The 20471-nt window shown below is 26.8% G+C and overlaps 3 protein-coding genes across 4 annotated transcripts; 1 reads left to right on the top strand and 2 right to left on the bottom strand.

Moving 5' to 3' along the window:
* Window positions 1-6237: 6237 nt before the first annotated feature.
* APC10 (anaphase-promoting complex subunit 10) lies at window positions 6238-9481 on the top strand. Its single transcript, XM_015515861.2, has 3 exons — window positions 6238-6600; window positions 6667-6814; window positions 7249-9481. The coding sequence occupies exons 2-3, from the start codon at window positions 6688-6690 to the stop codon at window positions 7686-7688; spliced, it is 567 nt and encodes a 188-aa protein (XP_015371347.1). The 5' UTR covers window positions 6238-6600; window positions 6667-6687; the 3' UTR covers window positions 7689-9481.
* A 1617-nt stretch (window positions 9482-11098) lies between these two features.
* On the bottom strand, window positions 11099-14309 carry Tango10 (transport and golgi organization 10). 2 transcript variants are annotated; one of them, XM_089218579.1, is made up of 9 exons: window positions 14079-14309; window positions 13862-14002; window positions 13625-13804; window positions 13437-13556; window positions 13050-13124; window positions 12820-12950; window positions 12069-12307; window positions 11814-11986; window positions 11099-11751 (listed from the first exon to the last, which is right to left on the bottom strand). In XM_089218579.1, the coding sequence occupies exons 1-9, from the start codon at window positions 14139-14141 to the stop codon at window positions 11296-11298; spliced, it is 1578 nt and encodes a 525-aa protein (XP_089074705.1). In that variant the 5' UTR covers window positions 14142-14309; the 3' UTR covers window positions 11099-11295. The 2 variants fall into 2 exon arrangements, with proteins under 2 accessions (XP_089074705.1, XP_089074704.1); XM_089218578.1 differs by having other exon boundaries at window positions 11814-11998; window positions 14079-14300.
* A 2161-nt stretch (window positions 14310-16470) lies between these two features.
* LOC107166830 (small ribosomal subunit protein eS27-like) lies at window positions 16471-20081 on the bottom strand. Its single transcript, XM_015515646.2, has 4 exons — window positions 19730-20081; window positions 18509-18617; window positions 18325-18435; window positions 16471-16576 (listed from the first exon to the last, which is right to left on the bottom strand). Exons 1-4 carry the CDS (start codon window positions 19733-19735, stop codon window positions 16551-16553), a joined length of 252 nt encoding a protein of 83 aa, XP_015371132.1. The 5' UTR covers window positions 19736-20081; the 3' UTR covers window positions 16471-16550.
* Window positions 20082-20471: the final 390 nt, after the last annotated feature.

Below are 20471 nucleotides of genomic sequence, written 5' to 3'. Positions count from 1 at the left end.
TTTAAGTTTACATAATTCTTAGGAGTATTAATTTAATAAGGTATCTACGAAAAAAAACAACGTTTCAATCCGCAGTTTCCACTCCATAGTATCCATTAGTTCGTAATTTTTGTACAAATTATAAATTTTATTAACAAAACATATAAAATTACAACAAAGTCCAAATGTGACCGACCAAGGCAATAAACCAATACATTATTATAAATTAAATGTTATTGTATCTCGTCTGCAAGATACATGTATTATTAGGTACGTATATTGAGCTTGAATTAAAGGGGACGCCCGCAGATGGAGCTCTTTTATACCTACATAAAATAGTTTTAGCACATGTTCTTGGGTTTAACCCCCACTCCCCTTCCATTGGCCTTTTTTTTCAATCCGCATTATATTTATAAGGTATGTGAAAATGCATTGTCTCATCATATAATATATATTTATAATTAGGTACAACATAAATATATTAATTGCTGCACAAAAAAAAAATATTGATAATATTATTTATTGATATAAAACGTTAAAAAATATTAAAAACAAGAGAGATAAATTTGTTACTTATTTGATGTTTTAATTATGTATACAAATTTATAATTTGTAATGTATTTTTATTGATTTCAAATATTTAAGCTCAAGTTACCAACTGTGAAAATTTAAAATTATACAGCATACTATATACATATTTTAAATAGTAAAAATAATAACAGCAATATGATCATCTGCAAACACTAAAAAGTATAGGTATTATTAAGTCATGTGGTAGTATTGTGATAAACAGTTACCACCCATTCCTGATTTTTGAACAGGAAAAAATAAGGTATTATAAGTCTAAAATTTAAACACGTTAAATAATAAAAAGATTTGTTTTTTCAATAACCTCTTTATCAAAAAATAAATTAGTTTAACTTAGATATGTACTTAATGAGTTAAGCCGTTAAGCGTATAGCTTTGTAATTTGTAATTAACTAAAGAAATCATTATTTTTAAGATCTTAATATGATATACATATTAAATAACAAAGACAAATGTGCGAATTGTAACCTACCTATTATAATATATATAGGTATTTAGATATTTTAGTATTTATTATTATTTATTGTATATATAAGATATAACCTATATAGGTAGTAAACAGTAATATGGGTAATGGATATTATAGATACATGATATTGGCTCTATGTCTACACTCTATACATGACTGCGTAAATTTAATTTTAACATGAACTAATAAATGTTTGTGTTTTGTCATTAATTTAAAGACGTATAGGTATTAATTTTATAGTTTACGATCTATCTTAAATTGATGCGAGAATTTCCAATAATTTTTCTTCAAAATTAAAAAGCATTATTTTATATTAAGTTTTTTCCCCAAGTCAAAAGTGAATGTTCAAATATATATTCAACTGTTCAAATTAAAAACAGCAGTACATATACATATCTATAAATTATTATACGCTTGTAATAAGAAACTATTCTTGTACATATTATTAAAACTATGATATTATTACAAAAAAAAATAAATAATAATAATAATATCCACGGTCTACAACAAAAACAACCGCGAGGGGTGGTGAAAAAAATGAAAAAGGGGGTATTAACCGACCTCCTGGGGTTTTCGATATTCGTTATGTGCCCTGTCCCTGGCACTGGCTGTCTCCGTCGACTGACTTAAGACGCGGCAGTTCCTTGCCGAGCGGATCATTAATCAAAATATTTCACCCCAGCCAAAAGTATCCCCGAAAACCCCCTGAATAGTAATATTCCCTCTCAGTCTTTCATTCTTCCTCGCTTAGGCTCTTACACGCACGCACAACACACACACAAACACATTGCTGTGTCTTTCTCCCTCGCGTTCCCTCTCTATTTCTCTTTCTCTTTCATTCTGCTGCTTCCTTGCTTTTGAATTTCATTTTCTATAGTATTTTTTACTTTTTATTTTACCGCACATCGTCAGTAACTTGCAAAATGCAGACACACCCTGGTGCTGTTGTGTGGGCGACACTTCAACCTATTTAAACAATAAAAAATTAAAATTAAATAAATAAATATTGAAAACTTAGAATTTAAAGAAACTTTAAAATAATTATAACTTAGTATGTTTACGAATAAAATTTTGTATTATCGATCAATATTTATTGTGAGATTATTTTTCACAATTATAAATAGGTTGGATGGTATAAATATATATATACTTAACTCTTAAAATATTTATACCAGTACCTATGTCTCATGACAAATTTTAACAACACTGGTTTAAATAATGTGATATTTTTTACCAAACTTATTATGAAATATTTATCATATTACGTAAGTACAAAGTACCAAACAAATATAATTAATATTTACATATAAATGACTATAAATTGTATAACTACCGATTAATTCGTATGCAAGTACAAAATATTTTGGATTTAGTTAACATCCAAAAAATATCTTATAAAATTACGGTAATAATTTAATTGTGTTATAAATATTTAATCTTAATATTTTTTTTATGAGATGATTAATTAAATAAATGTTATTTATAGAATATTATATATTTATATGCAATTTAGATGCCCGGGTTGGTTTTAACATCATATTTTTATAGAAATTCTATAATTTCTTAGGACCTTAGGTGACCATGCTGATATATTTCTAGTAGGTATACAGGCGTAAATATACGAAGGGGAATTTTTATAGTTCTATCATTTAGCACGTATATAATGTCTAGGATCAACGTCCTGTAAGTTCAAGGAGGATAAAATGTAGGTCTTGGGATGTGGATTATTTTACTCCAACTTGTACAACTACCCTTATATTCTTTTACAGTCATCTAGTTTGCGATTAAATTACACTTATATAACTTTAAAACTTTAAAACTGTTTTTTTTTTCAAAAAATAATCAATAAGCTGGTTTGGCTGTTTATCAGCAGCTGTTAAATTAATATTTTTCTTATTCCAAAGATCCTCGCATATTGCATACGCTGTTATATAAAACAAATGATAAGTAATAATACATTAATATTTAAAAATGTACACCTATTATATCAAAAAATATAAAAAAGAAATATTAATACTATTAAGCTGGAAGCAATAAATATCGGAAAAAAATTACAATTAAAATTCCGAAATGTTAAAAATGCGTGCAATATTAAATATTTGGTACACTTAATAAGAATTAGAGAATAATTACGATTTACCTATTTCATATCATAATATATTTTGTACGTAGTATTCTGTATCTATAAAAGATGTGTAATACAAATAACTGCAAATAGCATACATAATTGAATCTATAATTTACAACATTTTAATAAAATGTACTTATACTGTCATGTTTATAAAATTATAAATTTGTCACATGTTCATAAGGTAACTTTATTATATCCTGTTATGAGTGTTTTGGGGATATGCAATGCCCATCCCGCCACATCAAAGTTGCGATTTTGCTTATATCGTATTCGTATAAGTATTATATTAAGTTTTTTAAGATTAAAAACAGTAACCATCAGTATAAAATTCTATTAGTTAGATTTAAAAATCAAACCAATTAAATCAACATTTTTACTAAATCTGAATGGATGATAATTAAATAAAATTACATTTTTGTTTTTAGTAAATATAATATTTTTCAATTACAATTTTATCATAAATTATGTATTTACTATAATATTTAAATAAACAATTCATTAGCACGTTGACTAATTTGGTATAATATTACCGACAGTCATTTTTAAATTATCATATTTCATACATAATTATCTGCATAATACATATACAAAATAAAATATAGATATAGATCAATAAAATTAATTTTATAATGTAAAAATAATGAAATAGTAATAAAATTATAGACACCAGAATAACATATAGAACCCATAGAGTTATATTTCGTCGAAAAACTAAACAAAAATATTAATTTTTCATAGATAAATAGATAATTAAGAAAAATATTGATCTATTGTCTTTATGTTTTTCGGTACCAAATTATGTGGTGTCTTTAAAAATGGTGATTGGGAGTAATAAGGCGACAAGCACCGTAAAAAAAAATGTTAGAAAAAATAAGGACCCCAAGAAATTGGTCTCGAAACAATTCATTAATCTTAACTGGGATATCGTCCCTCCCGTTGAGAGTTGGCAGTCAATTTAAAAAGAGCGCCCTATTTTAGTATCGGCAGTGATATAATACTTTTAAATTGGCCATGTTCGTTTTATGTGGGGTGGGCTTTACCAAAAGAATTGGAAATATTAATTTTGAACACCATGTGTGTTTGGGATGCTGGATAACTATTATTATATAATATTATGTTATGAGTTTTTAAACAACAAATTGATAAATCGTTTTTAACACAACATATAAGTACCTACTACCACAAAAAAATTGAACAATAGGTACATATTATAAAAAAATTATAAACTAAAAATATTAATCTTATTTGGAATACTATACGTTTTGTTTAATTTAAATAAATAATTCACAGGTACGGATCCATTTATCAACTACATATTATTACTCTCTAAACATTCTTGATTGATAAATAATAAACATATCACATATTTCGTAGGTATTAAAAATAATATATTTATGCTAGAAAAAAATAGGTATAGAAGATTTGGTCACTCTAAGTACTTTAAAAGTGCCGAATGGCATCATCGTTATAAGAGGACATAATATGATACCAGACGTTATAATATTGTATTGGTATTCACAAAATTATGCACGAATAGTTTGTTAAATCTATAGGTCCGATGTATGTGTAATCGATAACTTTTTTTTTCCATCAAGTATCAATCACGTAATGGGGTCAGATTATGTGGATTATGCACCAGCGTAATAAGTTATATTATAGATTTGGTATTGGTTGTAGTTTTGAAGTGATTTCAATCAATAATTTTTCAGGGAGTATTGTATAGGCAATTTATCTAGCCCAGTAGAATATACGAAACGCCAACAGACGATCGTTTTATGTAATATTACACAAAATATCCGACGTTGTACAAGCCCCCCCCCTCCGGACCTATATCAATACGACTTGGTCAATGGTCAATTATTAATAGAACATGTAAATAAATGAATAATTTTGTTTTAATAAACGGAGACTGATAAATTCATATAGTCCGATAGTCTGTGGTTCAATCTCTACCTAATACAGGTGTTAGCAAATACTATAGATTCTATATATAATCTATAGTACCTGGTGTTAGGTAAGTATAGATACTGATGAACAGAACAGAACTACGAGAAATGTTGAAGAAAATTTAGAGACGATAATCTTATCATAAGAAGCTATAAATATTTTAAAATAGATATAACTAGGTACTACCTATGTACCAATTATAATAAAATAACTGTTATCGAAATGGAAAAACCCACAAGGCCACTATAATAATCATTAACAAAACAATTCGAATTAAACACTCCAGCGTCTATGAATGCAGCTGCAACTAATAACGATACAAAGTACAAACTAAATTATGTAAATTATATTATTAAACTAAGAACTATATTATCAAGATCTCCAACTCTGAAGACCACCGACTTTTGAGGATAATTTATTTTTTTGATTATTAAATTTGTAATTTTCGCCAATCTTGGTGTTCGAATAATCAAAAAATTCGATACAATCCGTTTCCACTGACCCTTTTTACAAACATTATGCTTCCTTATAAAGTTATAACATAACCATTTTAAGACTACCTAGTGTTTAAATATTTTTAACGAATAAAGTACTATAAATAAATAATTAATTGTCATTTGTTAATAAAGTAGGTAGGTAGTAGGTACTTATAATTGTATAATTGTGTTTTTTATGTGCAATGTGCATGTCTTTTGTCGTGCATTGCAATCCAGTGGAGTATATGGAAATTCATTTGGGCGGGGGGGGGGGGGCTGAACCCAAAAAACCCTCCTAAATACACCACTGAATTGCACCTGCCTATTTCAGTACGACAATTATTACCTATAATTCTTATTTTATAAGTAGTTAAATTCATCCAAAAATTGACAACTAACCAAACATACACGAGTTGAGTGTTAGTTTGTTCGGCTTATAAACTTTGACGATTTAAATTTTCATCTTGAATTTTTTTCTTTTTTTGATGCATCATAATAATGTGATAATATTATAATTTATAATATATATGCATAACTGCATAAGTACTTCAGTATTTGAATCGTTTTAAGTCGCGGCATAGAAAGTAAGTTGGCACCACGGTTAGTTTTTATCACATAATATGTACAAATTGATAAGAAACATATTTAATATTTGAAAATTAAAACCGAAATACCGAATTCACTAATTTAGTAATTTAGTATTCCTTTTCCTCACTCTTCCTGTCTATGATAGTCCGATTAAAACAGAGTCGAATTATTCGAATTTCGAGTATAGAATATAGATCGACAATCATTGACATTATTGACCAATCACAAATGGTAACTTGTTGATTGTTCACATTTTTTTCCAGCTTCGGCCATCCGGGCAACTTCCGTCTTCTATTTATCGGTAAAAATTGGAGCCGATTGTGTAAACTGACTAAACTGAAATAATATAACTCCTATATTATAGTTGAGCTATATAACTATTGACGTCGTTCACTGTTTTATTGTATTTTAGTATCTGTGAGGTATTCATTCATTTTTAATAAGTTTTTAACTTAATAATTAATATGGATGTACCTCTTGTTTACTAGGTTTTAGGCAAACGTATCAAAATGGCAACTCCAAACAACAATAATGCATCCGACGAAGAAAAAATTGATCCGATGAAAGACGTACGTGCAGGAATTGTACGAGAAGTGGGTAGTCAAGCCATATGGAGTCTATCTTCATGCAAACCAGGTAAAATAAAAATTGTTCTACTAAAAAAGCTGAAGACAATGTAGCTATTTAGCCAATAAAAGAACTTGTTTTTCTTGTGTTATGAACTTGGCAAATAAAAATTAATGACTTATACTGAAGGAAATGTCCTCAGTAGTCCCCAAGACATACAAGTTCATAGACTTGCACAACTTACATTTTTCCGACTACGGTGGAGGGCGGCAAATAATTTCTAATAGAATCTGGATGATTAAAATATTAAATAGATGAGGTTCAATGAAAACAATTTTTGTCAAATCTTTATATTTTTACAATAGTTATATGAAGACAAAAACATTTTAAGATGTGTGGACAGTCCAGTTTTCTGCCTTCCACGGTCTGCCAATATCTTACTGTTAGACTATAGTATACCTACAATATTAAGCTTTTAAATTATTTTTACTATTTTATTTTAGGTTTTGGTGTGGACCAGTTAAGAGATGATTGTATGGAAACTTACTGGCAGTCAGATGGTCAACTTCCACATTTAGTTAATATTCAATTTAGACGTAAAACAGTTGTGCGTGATATATGCATATACATTGACTATAGACTTGATGAAAGCTATACACCTGGTCGTATATCAGTACGTGCTGGCACTAATTTTAATGACTTACAAGAAGTCGAGGTAGTTGAACTAAACGAACCATATGGTTGGGTAAGAATAATGACTAAAGATATCAATGATTCACCATTGAAAACATATATGCTACAAATCGCTGTTATAACCAATCATCAAAATGGAAGAGATACACATATGAGGCAAATTAAAGTTCACTCACCAGTTGAAAAAAGAGATCTTCTGATTGGTAATTTTAGCACAGTAGAAATGAGACAATATACAATCATAAAATAAACTATTTTGTTTTATTATTTGTTAGCTAATATTATGCTATGATATACTATGAAAGATTAGATTAAAAATTACAATTATCATTTGGGTAGTTACCTTCTAAATTGTAAGTTTATATTTGACGTAAAATGTTAACATTTTGTATTAAGTTATTGAATTTATTATTCTTCTTTATAACATATGAAGTTGTTTTATTATGAAATTTATCATCTTGACATTTTTTTAGAATCCAAAAAATATTTGTTAATAATATATTGTACCTTTTTTTCTGATTTTTATATTTTACATTTGTACGATAATTTTATGATGAACATGACTTAAGTACTCCAATTCCCTTAAAATGTTGTACTGTGCCCTTAAAATATTATAGCCATATTGGTAATTTGACTATTATATTATTGACATTTGACTGTTGTAGCAATGACCAAATAATATATTATATATTATTTTGTCATAGTTGTAGCTTTCCGGATGAATTAAAATCAATTATCTTCAGTTGTTCAGCTAATCTATCCTTTATTACTAAAATATTAAAAAACAATTTAATTTTAACTGCAATTAATTTATCATATTTGTGTTTTCTATTTACTACTTAAACATGTGATTTTTTCTTCATTCTGTTTCATCTCACTGCCTATCAATGTGAATTATTTATTTTTATATTGTATGTTGACACAAATCAAATGCTTAATCCAGTGGGATAAAAATAATTTTTGTAAGGTGTGTTTATTATAAATATTATAAAATATATATACAAACTATAATTTTGACTTTAACTTATAAAAATATATTTGTACATTATATCAGTTATGATTTATGATCATTAGATAATGTTAATAAGTTATCTACTTATCATAACAACAATGTATAATTATATAGTTAGTTAAAATCAAAGTTATAGTTTGTATTTATACTGTTATAACCCCCAAACAATCCCCTTATATATCCTAGTGGTTAAATCTTACAAATAATAATAAAATTATTTTATTTTTAAAATAATATATTTATGTTTATCATTAATTTGACATTCATTTCCTCATCAATTGTAATCAATAATTATTGCTATTCATTATATCTGACTAATTAAATCTAAAGCTGTTATTTTTACTTGATAAATTATGATGAAAAATTTATTTTTGTCTCATTAATTACATTATTGTTACATAAAAAATTTTTAAAACTGTTCATGTAAGACTAATATAATTTTATATTAAAACAGCCGCCATTGTATTTATGTCATGACATATTAAACAAATTAGTTTCAATAGAGTGGAAAATTATGCTATGCTTTCTTTGAAATTATCGGTATCTTTATATATATAATAATTTGTAGATGAGCAAATATTAGTTTATGGTTGATATTTGAGTTATTTTATATTTTATGTACCAGTAATCTACAGTAATCATTAGAGTATTAGTGAATCTGACATTCTAATTCCATTATATAAACATACTAGTTAATAAAAAAATTAATATAATATTACATGTGTTAAACTTAAAATAGTATAACTAGATATTTAATATTTGATACTTGATATTATTTATTGTTGTAATTTTTTTTTCCAAAAGAAAAGATTCATTCTTCTCGATGTAATAAAAAGTAATAAAAAAAATGTTGCAGTATAAATTAATTTTATTCTATTTACTCTAGTTGATGTGTGTATTTTAAGTGTAAATATTGTAGAATAGTATTTCTCAAACTGTGGTATATGGAAAGACATGTAAATATTATTCAGATCTAATATTATTTCATGTTCTATATGAATGTTTACTAAATAAACTTAAATACGCCTAAATTATTTTTTTCATACATTATTATTATTAAATATATATTGAAACTTTGTATTGTGGCCGATCCATAATACGCATGAGTGTTAAACAAACAAAAAGTTAGAGAATCTCTGATTATTATACTCCAGTATATATCATCATAGCTAAAATAAATAAATGAACAAATAATTAATAAGTGTATAAATCCAGTACTGTGATTCTGTGAAATACATAGTGATTACTGATTAGGTTTAATAGCTTTATGTTTACATAATATTGATTAATACTTATTTGGACATTTTGGTAGTGTAAACAAAACATTATTTTATAATTATTATGTAAAATTATACATATTGTGGTTCAACAAATTTCAAAACTTCATAATGGCGTTCTTATGATTTATCAAAATTAAGTTTTAATATTGGTCTTCTTTAGTTCAATGTTTGTTACTTTGTTCTATTCTTACATTAATAATTAAATTGAAAATAAAATCAACATGAACCACACTAATGCAGTAATACTGATTCTTTTACTATAAAATTTCTAATAAAAATATATAATCAAGGTGGATTGCATACTTGCATGTGTTATAATATTGTAGAGTTATGAAACATTAAGTATAATCTTTTAAATTCTAGGTAAAATACTGAAAATAACTATAAATATTCAATGTTCAAATTCACATAAAAATTTATTTGAGTAAAATATTAAATTATGTATATTTTTTTTTCAAAGTAGTATTTTTATTCGTGTTATGGTCAAATAACATATAAAATATAATTCCTTATTTACCCAAATCCATCATTATCACTTTTAGTACAAAATGTATGAAATCAAACCAAAATTTAAAATCACAATTGATTTTAAAAATATAAAAAATTTTCTTAAGAATAGTAAAACTTATAGCAAATAAAAACAGTATGCGGTTATAGATTGAAAATTAAATTGTTAAGTCAAAATTATTGTGTTGTGTCTATAGTTATCGATCTATTTGACTATTAAAAAAATATAATCAATTACTAATAGGTACAAATCTTAACATGCCAAATAAGTAGTGCACATAATTTAGCACCTACACAAGAGTGCAACATAGTTTTAAATGTTTATAAATATCTTAATATGAATTTATCAGTTCCACCATGTAGCCAAATTGTTAATCCAATAACAATATAATACTAAAAAGGAATTTAATTTAAACAAGTAAACGACCTAAATTTTTTTTAGATTTTTTTAAAAATCTATTGCATTATTTTATTTTATAATTTATGACTTTATGAGAGTGAGCATATTATATTGTAGCACTTGTAAAATATGAATGTATACATGATGACCAACATTGCAATTATATTATAAGAATGTAAAAAACAACTACTAAGTGATAATTTAATTATTTAAAAATTGTGGTTTAATTTTTGAATTTGTATTATTACCAAAATCTTTAATTTACTAGTTTTTAGCAGTTACAGAATTTAGTGAATTTTTTTACAATACTAGTCTTATTGTGCCTAAAAATTTATATTTTACTTTCATTCAAAATCTTTTATCAGTTAAGTACAATCTAGATATAGTTCTTAAACCTTAAAAATAATTAACAAATTATATATTGTATTAACAAAGGTACAAAAAAGTTGATAAATGGACAATTATGAATTAAAGAATTTTATTTTTCAAAATTACTTACAATTTATTGGTTAACTATCATAGCTTTTAATAGCATGACAGAATTATTTACAAAAAACATATATAATACCAAAATAGGGTAAAACATTATCACAGACACATTTAATACAAAAACAAAACTTAAATACAAAAAAATACAATTCTTTTGACTCAAAATCTATTAAATGTGTACATGTTGTATTCTAGTTCCAATGTGAGTATCAGTCAGACCAGGTATAATAGGAGTAATTATAACATGGAACTTTAATGGAATTCTGTCTGATAAAAAGTATGAGACATTAGTGTCATTAATGTGAATTAAGTCTTCATTAGTTATCGGTTGATTAACTGCATCATACACCATCAAATCATCAATAGTTATCAGATTTTGATTAGTGTTAAACAATACAACCTTTTGTACAACAGTTACAACATGAACAATTTTATTCTGAACAGCATACACCAAAATAGCAACACGAACATGACGAGAAACTTTTCCAATATCTTCTGGTCGTAATTTCATTTTAATTGTTGCACGCACAGTTTTGATTATTACTTCAGGCACTTCTATTGAACCACGCCAAGACATCAACATTGCCTTGCCAAAACACATACCTCTCAAGTACATTTCTATTTCCTGTTATAAAAAAAGAACTTAAATTATTAATAATTATTGATTGTAATTGTAATTGTACTGACCCAATTAGATTCTTCGTTAGGTTCAAATTCTCGGTCAAAAAGATTGCTACAGGTTACAATTTCACGCTTTATAGATTGGTAGTTTTGGATAGTTTTTGTGCGTATTCTAAAAGAATTTCCCCATCTCTCACAAGTGTACAATCTTGGTGTACATTCTAATAAATGTTCAGTATCTGAAAGTTTTTCTTGAAAAACGTAAGGTTATCAAAATAACGCACTAATAATTAAATAATTATTTAATTGTAATAAATATACCAGTTTTAACCAAATTATACTCCATGGCTGCAGCCATTTTATCAACAAAAAAGTCTTTATTCTGTTTGACAATAGGTACCATTAACAGTTGGGCCATCTGTCTAGGAAGAATCATTGGGTATCTAATGAATGACATCACATGTTCTGTTAAGCTACTCATGTATTCTTCAATTGTATCTGAATCATTACATTCAAGTAGTTTTTCTGCAGACTGGTAGTTTAACCATGATGCAACACATCTATGACACATTTATATATTATAATAAATTTTAAGTTTCATCAATAAGTAACATACAGTGACGCAATTAGTGGCTGAAGATGCTATGGAGATAAGTCCCCCCCCCCCAAATTACTTTGGATAACATCAAGTCATCAACACAAATTAGAAGAAAAAAACATCATAACTTTATATTGTTCACTATTTAAACTTTAAAGGAATTACCTATGTTTAATTTTATATTTTAGAATATTGTATTAACTACAAAAGACAGAGGTATAACTCGCTCTCACCCATAGCACATATTCAGATGATACATAATATTGTTAACAAGGAGACACTTATTACAAAAAAAAATAGTTGATTATCTGTGTAGTGTATAATGTGTATAATATGACAAAAAGTGTTGGAGGGCAGAACTCCTGTAGTACACATTTGGTTGATAATATTATGGTAAGGCCTCACCTCCTCTCCGCCAAAGTTTATAATCTAATTGCGCCATTGGTTATATTAAAATTAAATTTAAAAATTTACCCAAACAACTGCATTTCATCATGTACCACAAGATCAGACTGTTTCAATAGCCCAACAAGAATATCACATTGAAATGTATTGAAACATTTGATACAAGAATCAAGATTCCATTTTATATAATTTCTGCAAGCCTAATTGTTTAATTTGTATAAGTATTTATATTAGTTGTTTAAATTACAAATCATTTGCCCTTAATTTTTTTTTTTAATTGCGTAAAATTATAAACTCACTTTAAGTAATTTATTCCACGGTGCCTTGATATCCATACACTCAGTATCTTGCCAAATTTTACTATAGTATAAAGCCTGAAACAATTTTTTATAATTTATAATTCATGTGATTAATTAAAATTTGTAAAATACAAATTATATTTGAATTTCAAATTCATAATTTTGAAACATATTCAATTCAAAGAACAATCACAATATGAAAGTAAAAGATGAAAATTTTAACTCGAAATTCTAAACGTAATACTAACAATACATGTAAAATACAACAATCAAATAAATACTTTTTGAGAATATGGTTGAGAGTATGGTCATAAATGTGAAATGTACAACATTTTTTTCTTTTATAAGAATAAAATCTAATAAGATAGAATACAAAGTAATATTTACATTAATTGTGGTTGGTTGGTTTAATGACAACACATATTGAAACCAAGTTACTAATTGACCCTGGTCAGCGGCATCAGCTATATGTTCACACATATATTCAACACACAGTACTGTAAGATCCTAAAATATGTTAAAGTATAGTTACATTTTTTGTCATGTGAAATTGATCTTTAAACTGTACAATATACCTTGACATTATACTTGTCAGCCAACACTAGCATTGGCATAATATTAGATTGCTCGAGCGTTATTACACCAGTATAAAAATATTGGAGAAAAACTGGAAATACTTCGATACACTGTGGCACTTCTTGTAGCTCGATGACTTCTTGATGCGAGTCACTCCATATTGAGTTCATTAACATGGTCTGTTAAGTTAAAGTAATAAGTATTTACATTTTAATTAATTTTGAATTGAAAATCACCTCAAACACATCGCTGGATATACATAACATGAAGCGGTGAGCCGGATATGATATTCCACCCACGATGAGGGTAATATCATTTAATAGTTTGTTGGCGTAGACATTTTGAATTTTTTTTAATAGAGCGTTTGAATTATCATTCTAAATGGGAATTTATACATTTTTAAAAATTACGATATGCTGACAGTTTATAATTATTATGATATAGGTAACTCACAACATTAGGCATAGCATATGAATGATCCATTTCACATTCAGCAGACATTCTTCGTCGCTTCATTCCCAATCAATAAAATTAATAAATGCGTTTGTAGGAATATTTTTAAATTAAATCATAGTTTGTATAATAATTAGTAATTAGTAATTACTACAACTAATAAATTCATTTTTGATTTGTATTTTGTTTTAACTTTTAATCTATTATTTCAAATTATCAAATTTCTTATCAAACCTAAGATAACAGAATCAATATAAAAACTAAAAAAAATACATGGGATTATAAATTATTGTCAGTGAGCGAGATCATAATTATTTATGAATGGATCTTCGCAGGAAAACACTCCAGATCCATGACGTCATTAGTTAGTGTTATCAATATTGTCCTTATCAAATGTTATGGTGATTAAATGCGCGGTGATTTATTTTTAGCATATTTTGTTTAAATGTAGTTTTGAATGTGCTTTACGCTGTGATATATTGTGCCATATTTGTATACATTCTTACAAATGTACTTCCTTGAATGATGTTATAAACTATAGCATTTGTAAACACATTCATCCATCCGATCCATGCACTGCAGGCTGCAGCAGGTAAACCAAACCAAATATTAAACTTTGAATCAAAAGTTCCTGTACTGTAATGACACCAGTTAATAGCCCATTAGTGATAGATCGTGTTAACAGTAAAATAACAAATAAAATAGAGATGATACTGGAATGTGCAATCGAACAAATTTAAATGACGAAGACCAGAATAATGTTTTAAAACACTGTGACAAAATACTTGATATATTTGCTAACAATAAAAACTTGAGTTTCAAAAAAAACGTAGACTAATTTAAAAAGTAAAATAGAACTGCAAGCTCGTTTTATGCAAAAAAAAAAAAACTGGAAACAACTATTTTTTCTTCTGCTGAAGAATTAATTATTAAAAAAATCACGCTTTCACCAGTTTCACCCACAAATTAAGATATAATATATTAAATTGTGGTTTCACCTAAAAGCACAGATAGCAAAAATTTTAAATTATATTCTATAGTATATGGCATACTGGTTTTATTTTTATTTATAAGGAATTTGATTGTACTTGACTTTAAAAAAAAAAAAAATGTTGACATAAATCTCGTTTAACGGCCACGCAAATTTTTCGTTATTTTATTTAATCAGAAACATAAGCATTTCAATAAACTTATAACAATGGTGCAAAATTAATTTTCGAAAATGTATAGTTTTGAAGTTATAGACTTGTGAAGTTACGATTTTATGTTTATACGCCTGCGAGTATAACATTATTTCAATGCCACGTGGGCTGTGGAATAGAGTTAGTCGAGTATCGAGTTGTTTACTCGGACTGTTGGTAGCCTAGTAGCTAGGTAGTCACCGGCGGGGCTGGTAGGTGAAGTGGGTACCTTAAGTTTGGTGACCAAAGTTGGTAGGCGAATAGATCCACTGACCACTATACTTGTGGCACCTACTTTGACTATCAAGGTGAAGTTTATTTGTTAGGGGATCCGTCAGCTAAAGCGCAGTGATGATTTCCCCACACGACCCCGAAAGGGTAGCCGACCTTCTCATCGCTACATGTTGGCTATTTTAGCCCCAGGGGCATAGGCGTAACTAGACCTTAAAGTTAGGGGGGCTGAAGCCCTAACATATTTAATATATATAACAAATTTTAGTACATTACTACATTATAGTAAAATAATTTTTCTATAATGACAATCAAAATTTTTTTTCCCAAAAGCTAGTTTAAGCTACTTGTACTAAAAATAAATACCTAATTAATTAGTATTTATTAAAAGCAATTTAAAAATGACATTTAATCTTTAAAAACGTAGAATGGCAGTCTATGCTCAAATTCAATTTGATTGATTGATTATTAAATTCAAATTTAGCACACCCATTACAGTGACCTACTTCATCTCAGATACACACAACACATATAAAAGAGCAGAGCATTTTTTTAGATTTTTTTTTTATTGGTCTTCAATAGTGTTTAGTTTTTGCAACTTATTGTTGCGCTCTACCAGCAACATTGTAATCATAGTATGTACTCTACCATTTGTTATTGAGCAGCAATATTTATACAATATTATATTTCTGAAAGCAGTTTACTCAGTTTAGTAGTGAATGTAAAAATGGTTTTAATAACAACATAAATAATACTTGGTTATTAAAAATTATTACAATAGGTAGTCATAACAATAACCGAAACGTACCCTAAATAGGTATATATTTCATAAATAATATTATTTGTAGACTAATAATTAATAATGCATACTCTTTCTACAGAACCAGATTTAAAGTAACCCACCAAGATTTTCTCGATAAGTTCTTATTCAATCCAAGCCTGATTTTGTATTAAAATCAGCAAATAAAAAATACACAAAATAATATTGATAAAATATAATTTTAATTATGAAAATATTGATCAATTTAATAGTAATTTTGAAGTCAACACAAATAGTTCCTTAGTGTTTTTTTCGATAAGAACATCCTGAAAAATAATATATAGATTCATTAGTCATCAATTTATTGTAAGAGAATGTCAGAACTTAACACACTTTTTATTTATCACTCTGGCCCGGTAGCCCATGTAAATCTAACATTCCAAATTTGCAAAATCAATCATTTGCTTTTAAGTTTTAGTTCTTATTTAAATAAGTTGACTTATTGTTAAACTTAAAATTAGGAATATTTTTTTGTATGTACATTTAGTTACTATACATTTCAATTTATGTACAAGCTGAGCATGTAAAATATTACAATATAAAAATTATGATATATTGCAAATAATTTGAAATATCATAAAAAAAATCAATGTGCAATTACAGATAATACCTTATCAAAAGTTATAAATTTAAGTATTAAGAAGACGTTATACCCACATGTATTTCTACTTCTAACTAGAGTGTAACATAGCAAATTTTAAACTCAGCAGATCATGTTTAGCTTCGCGATTTTAAAATTTAGAGTGAATTGACCTTTTATAAAAATTGAACGTAACATAATTATTGAAGATATCTCATAGGCTTTTTATTATATCTTAATTTTAAAATGAGTTATGAGTAGGGCTGGGATTTCGATGCACTTTGCATTGTTTTTCAAAGCTTACTGTGCAATGCTCGTCTTGTCACAAATTTGTTTTATGTACATTTGAATGAGAATAAGAAAGTTTTTTTGCATTTTTTAGTTTTTAGGTCATTTTCTTAATTTTTTAGGGCATTTTAGAGTTTTTGGAGCATTTTTTGAGTTTTTAGAAATCAAGTGTACCTATGAAACTTGAACGAAGTCCACGTCTATGAGATTAAGTCTATCCAACTTTTTTAATAGATTCATACTAAAACTATGTATTTACAGTTTACACTTGTAATAGATTTTTATAATGTATTTTTTAAAACTTTTTATTATAATTTATACTAAAATTATTAAAAATTAAAAAATTTGTAGATTTATTGTCCTTTTTTTAGGGCATTTTTCGGGGTTTTTTAGGGCATTATTAAGAGTTTTTATGTCATAAAAGCATTTTTTTAGGACATTTTTCGGGGTTTTTGAGGGCATTAAAATCCCAGCCCTAGTTATGAGTATTTTAAGATATTCAATCAATTTACAATTTTAAAATACTCATAAACACAGTTTAAAATTAAAATATAATAAAAATCCTATGAGAACCTCATGATCTGCTGAGCTTAAAATTTGCCATATTACGCACTTGTAAGATGGAGACAACACATGCAGGTAAAACGTCATCTTATAGAGAAAATAAACATTGTACATACATTCTCTTAAGAATAACACCCGACCATGGTAGGTAAGATAAAGTAACTACGCTTTTAGCATATGTTATCTTACACACCATGGTTAAGTGCTTAGATCATATACTATGGTGCTAATGGATAGATCTACTGGCTAAATATTTGAAGCCAACATAACAGGGTGAATTGTGGAAAATGCGCATGCGCGGAATGTATATCTCTCATACTACCTGGAAAAGTATATTTCTAACTTTTATTAAGTTTTATAATAATTATGCATGAACAATAGATATCAGTCACTTTAATAACGGTGTCTCCAACACATAGTATACGTTTATAATACAGTAGCTTTATCCATAGTATATGATCTAAGGTTGGGCATCTAAGACACAGCGTAAAAGTAATAGTAACCAATAGATTATAATTTTTATTTTTGATTGTATTCTTGAAAAAACATATATCAATAAAATAAAATGATTTATTTAATTACCGTCAGACAATTTTCCTTTGCCTCCAGTTGGTCTGCAAAGTACTATTAGACAACCATCACATCTTACTTTCTCTTGAACATGGCTAAAAACGGTTTTAATTTTGTAACAACCTACAAATAAAATTATAAAAATATATTTCATTTTTTATTTAAGTATACATTAATTAAATAAAAATTATATTACCTGGACACTTGATATCCATAAAATATGAATTTGGACGAGGTACAAGCCGCTTCAATTTGTGGGTACTTAAATCTTGTGTAGCAGATGGATGAAGTATACTTTTGGCTAACTAAATAAATAAAATTGTAATACAATCATTCTAAATAATATAAAATAAAAGTGTAAATTTATGATTCTTTAAAAAGTAGATATACTGATACAAAATTAGTATGTGATCATAGATAATGTTAATAAATGCTTATTATTTAATAGGAATAATAATTAAATAAAACTAAAATGATGAATTAATTTAAATGCTTAAATATTCTAAATTATTGATTTTTATGGTTTAAAATCACTACTTAGATATGAATCCAGCATAGATGTATGTGCGAGGTTATTGGAATATAGGATATTAGTTCATAAGATAGATAGTTCTTAGGAACGCAAGAGCTCTTTTCTATCATTAAAAAAATTTTTTTTCTTTAAATACATACCTCAAAATTAATTAATTTTAAATTTAATTTCAAAAATTTGACTAAGATATATTTATTGAAAAAGCTACAAACAAATTAAATCAGTTAAACATTTTAATGCTAATAAATTCAGGTACTGAACATATTTTTATAAAAATTTAGGTAGGTAGGTTACTAATAAGAAAATTAATACATTAAAATATAAGTTGTGATTTAATTTAATTATTGCACTTATTTCATACTGAAGGGCCCAATTTATTTTATTGCATACTCAGCCAATAAAGTCCACCATGATTCCTATGATAGGTCATTGACTTATCGTAATAGAATCAAGCCCTTTTAAGGACATTGGATTTTAGTTTAAAAGAAGGGAAAAATATTAATACAACTACAAAAGTGTTAGCATAAATCATGATTGATTAACTTATGTTAAAATTACAGTTATAAAATATTAAACTGTAACTGTAATTCTTGAATCACAAATTTGAGCTGATTTATAGGTACTTTGATTTAAATATTTTTAAGTATCAAGTAACTGTTAATAAGTATTTTTTGATATCATGAGGTTTTTTCAAATGTTTATCTCACAAGCAAATGTAACAAAAAGTAATATTTTTAAGTGAATTCGATCTCTTTCTATTTTAAAAATATTTTAATATTACTGGATCATAATAATAAATTAATTGTAATTTAAGTGCTAATAAAGACGTAAATCTACTCAATGAAATGCAATTACATTTAAATAACTTTAACATTTAGTACTTACAGGCATTTTAAATCAACACATATAAATATCTGTAAAGTAGTTAAGAAACGTCGAACTTTCTAAAAGCATTCAACGAGATGAACAGTAGCAGCTGACAATTTCTAATTTTTATGCAACGTTCAAAGAAAATTGGAAGATCGTCAACGAGCGTAATAAGGAATTATTTGTAATTATTTGTATCAGCACTAATAATTACACAAACAATAATTATTGTACTATTAAGTTCAGATCTGTATCAAAGCCACAACGCGCCGACAAACCATTATTTATTACAAATTTACAATACTCTTATATCTATAATCTATATAATAGTATACCAGTTTATGACATATCAGTATATTATTATGGTATACGTATACACCATGTCAAAACAAATCATGTTTTCCATAGTATGTAGGTATTTACTATTTAATAATAATATCGTATATGATTCCATTTCTAACTCCGGTATGTGAAGTGCGAAACGATTTCGGCAATTTTAAATAAATGTCATGCAAGATTTTCAAAGAAGAAATTGGAGTGTATCGATACGTATCGAAGGTTATAAATATATAATGTATCGGAGAAGAATGAAGATACACGTTCACTATACAAGCGATACGTACCGGCCTGTACCGGTCTTAGACTTCGATACGAGTCGGTACGTATCGAAACGCATCGAATTCTTCTTCTTGAAAATCTTGATAGTTTAACCTTAAATATTGTCTTTCTACCAATTTAATCTATAGTATAGTTTTCATGG

The sequence above is a fragment of the Diuraphis noxia genome, unplaced genomic scaffold (genome assembly GCF_037042655.1).
Source record: "Diuraphis noxia isolate RWA-SAM2 unplaced genomic scaffold, SU_Dnox_SAM2 contig0002, whole genome shotgun sequence".
In the NCBI taxonomy this organism is placed as follows: Eukaryota; Metazoa; Arthropoda; class Insecta; order Hemiptera; family Aphididae; genus Diuraphis; species Diuraphis noxia.
Note: the sequence above shows the minus strand (reverse complement) of the source record. Positions and strands in the feature narration are given on the sequence as shown.